The sequence below is a fragment of the Antennarius striatus genome, chromosome 1, assembly GCF_040054535.1.
Source record: "Antennarius striatus isolate MH-2024 chromosome 1, ASM4005453v1, whole genome shotgun sequence".
Taxonomy (NCBI): domain Eukaryota; kingdom Metazoa; phylum Chordata; class Actinopteri; order Lophiiformes; family Antennariidae; genus Antennarius; species Antennarius striatus.
This window is the reverse complement of record NC_090776.1, coordinates 30,344,850-30,349,849: the sequence shown is the minus strand read 5'-3', so window position 1 is coordinate 30,349,849 and position 5,000 is coordinate 30,344,850. Positions and strand designations below refer to the sequence as shown.

General features: G+C 38.5%; 1 protein-coding gene across 3 annotated transcripts in view; it reads right to left on the bottom strand.

The window, feature by feature from the left end:
• Positions 1-5,000, bottom strand: part of esrrga (estrogen-related receptor gamma a) — a 64,267-nt gene that overhangs the window by 51,149 nt on the left and 8,118 nt on the right. For all 3 annotated transcript variants that reach the window (XM_068314397.1, XM_068314406.1, XM_068314415.1), the window contains exon 2: positions 2,632-2,790. In XM_068314397.1, coding sequence (XP_068170498.1) covers positions 2,632-2,790 — 159 coding nt within the window. The remainder of the gene's footprint in view (positions 1-2,631; positions 2,791-5,000) is intronic.

Sequence of the window (5,000 nt, the reverse complement as noted above, 5' to 3'; positions counted from 1 at the left end):
GTGGGAAAAGGTAATACAGATAATATCTGTATGGGGAGGGCTCATTAATGTTTAAATTTACCTAAATAATAAGATAAATAGTTTGTCGCTCTATCGCAGAATTCATCAATCGCGTGTGGTTCCTGGAACGCATTAGTATTATAGTCGATGTCTAACTGAAAGGCTCCAAAAACAATTAGTATTTTCTTAAGATATATTTTCTTCATTTTTTGTTTTAAGTCATTGAGCTCTCGAAAGATTTAATGAGAGAAATCCATCAGTAGCCATTTAAAATACTGGAGGGTTACTTGTGTTTTAGTATTGCTAAATACCATTTTAACCTGGAGGATGAAGACGTGTGTGCATAGTGTGTGTGCGCGTGCATTTTTGTGACACTCTGTACATTAATCAAACGTCTAAATCCCATTAATATGATTAGAGGTCAGAGATCCTTGAGTGCTCATGTGATCGAACGCAACATGTAGGTATCTATGCAAGAAATAAAAAAGTATTCTCATGTGTGAGTTGGTGTGAATTTTTTACTATCAAATGTCTAGTCATTTTCTTTCACCCTATTTTTAAGACATTTTCAAATGTCACAGAAGGAAACTCACAGGTGGAGCTTTAATGTTGGCTCATGCCCATTTAGATTCAGCATGCTTGTCACACTGTCGTGGCTAACTGGGACATTTTTATAGATCACACTCATTATTAATGTTATCAACTTTTATGCTTTCGGCTCCTGTGAAAAAGATCCATTGTGAGTGGAGATTGTCTGATTAATCATGTTGCTTATTATCAGATCAGATATCCATCCTTTCTTCCGTTATATAGGTTTCCTTTGTTTAAATTAACATTTCTTTTTGAATATTGTTGAGAATAGTTGCAAATTAGTCGAGCACTTTTGATTTAAATTAATAAGTTGACAATGAACATACTTTACAATTTTACATGGTTACAGTTATTTTACAGTAAACTGTACTTAAAATTTCAAAATATTGTTTTTGGGTCTCATTAATTATTACTAGTAGTGATATTTATTATATGCTCCTGAAAGAAATGTATAGTCTATCAATAATTGTTATGTGGTTTACAATAAACTTTATTAGGGAGTATTTTATTATGATTCATAACATAGTCCAAGATTGAAGTAAATTGATTTAAGTCTGAAGATTAATTGTAAAGATGGAAGCTCCAGCAATCATTTAAATTATTACCAGCCAAACGTAAAATGTTGTTCTCATTCCAGTCTAATGTTAGACCTGAGGCAGTGGCGTGACTCCTCAGCCTTTGGCACACCTTTACTCCTCTCGTCATCAGACTTGACTGTCTGCCACACACACAAATTCATACTGTGCTCGTAAAACTCCTCTTTCTGATTGGCCGAGTCGGCGTGAGAATGGCTTGCCAGACCTCTAATTATCTTGACCCAGACTAACCCTGGAATCCTATTGGACTAAGACTTTCTAGTCTAGGGTGTGTGTAGACACGTACACACACACACACACACACACACACACACACACACACACACACACCAAAAAATGGGGTTGTTTGTTACATCCCAACAAGCGTTAATAGGCAGCAAAAACACAACAACAATACTAGTTTAGTAGAGCATTAATGTTTTAGTCACCTCAGTATGAACACAATGCTGTTTCCATTGACTGATACAAAACCAGTCTGTGGCACACAGCTGACTGACAGTACCTGTTGGGTCGGTCACTTCATGCTCAGGTGAAAAGATATAAAAATAATATTGACCAAGAGTAGGGAGCACACTTTTCACAAGCCTGTGCTCATTTCCATATAATCGTGTGACATGCATGCATTATGCTAATTATATACAAAACACATACTTACAATTACAGTTTTACAGTCTGGGCATGTGTCACACAATTCCTGTTTTTTTTTTTTTTACATGAAACACGCAGCATGTTTAGAGTTTAATTTCTAAAGTTGGACCCTGTCGGCTCTGAGTCTCTAAGTTAATCTGAAATATTATATACCATATATAAACGGTTGTTCAGTCATTATCATTTCGTTATCAAAACGTCTTCCTTTGGACATAAAACATAGACTTGTGAAATTATTCCACAAACAAGTCTGTGTCTGGTTACTAATAATCCAAAACCATGAAGTGGGATTTATGGTAATACGTAACCTAGGTAGGCCCATATGAAGGGCAATTTTTAAAAAATGAGAACAAAATGCTCAAAAAGACGTTAACAGTGAAGATAGTCTGGACAATCTAGTCTGAAATGATGACATCAGAGATATTCAGGTTAGAGAAAACAAAAACAAAGAAAAATAACCTAATTGTATTAGGTCAAAGGAATCGTTCCTCTCCCAGTTCTGTCTCTATGTCACACACACACACACACACACACACACACACACACACACACACACACACACACACACACACACACACACACACACACACACACACACACACACACACACACACACACACACACACACCAACTGCCCCCCAAAGTGCTACCTTTTGTCTAAAACTACTTGACTTTTTTGTTTCTCTTTTATTTATGGAGCTCAAGTGTGTTTTTTGAATAAAACCAAACTTCACAGGTTCTCTCTCTTTCTCTGTCTATCCATCTTTCTGTCTGCCCCCCCCCCACCCCTCCTCACCTGGGGTTGTAGAGGGCATGTGCGTCTCTCATGTGGTTGGCCTCTAGTGGATCGTAGCTCTGGTGCATCCTCCAGGCGCCAGCGCCGCATTTACTGTAGCTTGACTTGGAGTTATCTTCACTGCTGCTGTTCACCAATGGTCCCTTCGATAGGTTCATTCTGCAGGCAGAGTGAGAAGACAAGTGAGAAACACAAACCAAAAACGTAGGAAAATTACAGGTAGTTAACGCAACGTAGATTCAGGATAGATGATACATTAAATTGTAAAGCTAATGCTATTCAACCACACTAAAATTCAATATCCAAAGGGTGCTTTATTTTCAAATAAAAGGTATAAAAATGAAAGAATGTACAGTATGCAGATCATCCCCCCGTGAAATGAAATGAAATGGAGACAGTGCCATACGTAATACTAATGCACACAACACCTTCATATTCACACATTCAAAACTTTTCCTTGTCCGTAAGCCCACAAAAAACAGCAGAACATTGTATATATAAGTTGATAACCACTGTACGGTGGAGGCAGGACAGACGGGCTGGGGAAAGGCTGCGACGTGAACTCCAACATGAGCCTTTTACTCTATGATGACATATCCCTGATGAATACATCCATACATGCGTCAGGATGCTCGTTGTGTTTAATTCCACCTTTACCAGTTTTTGCCTCAGAGAAGTCTTTCCCTCTGAGGGGACATAAAAGTGAGCGCAGCAGAGGAGGGACAACTGTCTGTCAATCAATACCAGCACTGTCAGAGGGAAAAGCTGTTATAAGTTCCCTCAGTCAGAGAATCAAAACCACCCGTTTGAACAGTAGATGAATTAAATAACCTAGCGTGAGAGATGCTACTGGGCAGCGATTAACGCTGACCTCAACAGAGGGACAGAAAAATGGGTTTGCAATAAAATTGGCAGGGTGGCTTACATGTGGGGTGAATGAGACAGGGTAACTAGGGTATAAAGCACTTTATTACAGATGCATAAAATAAATAAAACACTAGAAATGAATCACACTGGTGTCAGAATACAACTGGGAATAAAATTATCCTACGAAAATTATGTAAGATGGGTGCTGGGATGCTGAAGGCGTCTTTTTTGTTTTCAGGAATTTTAGGCGTTCAGTAGATGACCTTTTTATTCCTAAAACGATCAAATCCAACAATCCAAGCGGTCTCCACTTCATGAATTCTGAGTACTTGATGCCTCTTTGTCTTTGAGTTCCTTGCGTTGAGTTTACTGTCTGCTTTTCCTGATTTTGCCACATTTCTGTGCGCATTGTCTGAGATGGATTTATCAGTAAACAGCGCAGGATGTTGGCATGCTTAACAAACTGATGGACACGTGTTTGTCACACAAACACACCCTCTGTGTGTGTGCAAAGTTGTCCCAGTGTGGGTTCCTGTTCAGGTGAGGGCAGCGCAGACAGAAAGGCAGACAGACCAATCACTTGTCTGACAATCATGCCCCCCCCCACCTCCGCAGAGCCAGGTTGGCTCAGTGAGGGATGGAGGGCCTGTGTGTGTGATGTGTAGGTTTTACTTCCTCTCTGGTGAATCGGAGGAATCAATACTTTACTGCTGCTTCAAACACTTATTGGCTTTGGTTGCAGTGTCACAAAGCTGTACAGACAGGTAATTCTTAATACTGCCTTTTTTTTTAATTGGGGAGGTGCGTCACACTGGAATACCACACATTCAGTCGCATGTGCACATCATGTCTAGTTTGGATATCTGTCTGTATCTTGCAGTTGTGCGTTAAATTTGACCAAAGGACGATCCTTCGGCAAAAAAATAGCAGAGAGGAATAAATGGGAAGAAAATATGACAGTATTCATTCTATATCAGGAGGGTGGAGCCTTTCATCCTCCAAACCAGGAAGATGTGATGTGATTTTTAAAAAAATAAATAAACCAATTTATCAAGTTTGGGAAAAATCATGACCATATATAGATTTTAACGAAATGTGTAAAAAGCTTTTTTTAATTTGGCAGAATCGTTCTCCAGTCATACATTAGCATGAACCCAAAGATTTAAACATGAAGGGATCACAAAGAGCAATTCTGTTTGATTACATTACATCTTATGGGAAGGTAATGGGATATATTATCATGTCTTTATTCAGGCCAGATTACATTTTGGCTGAAAGGCGTCTCAAATCAGCATATGACTCTGTGGTTAATATTGTCTCTTATTTTACTCAGAACTAGACAATCTATTGTGTACAGGAAGGAGGAGACGTATTAGTTACATATTAATATGTATAAAATCAATCAGGCCTTTAATTTTCAGAATTAAAATGCATAAAACTGCACATAAAGAGAATAAATAGGTCCATCATAAATTGTATATGAGTGTACATAAAGAAAAGGG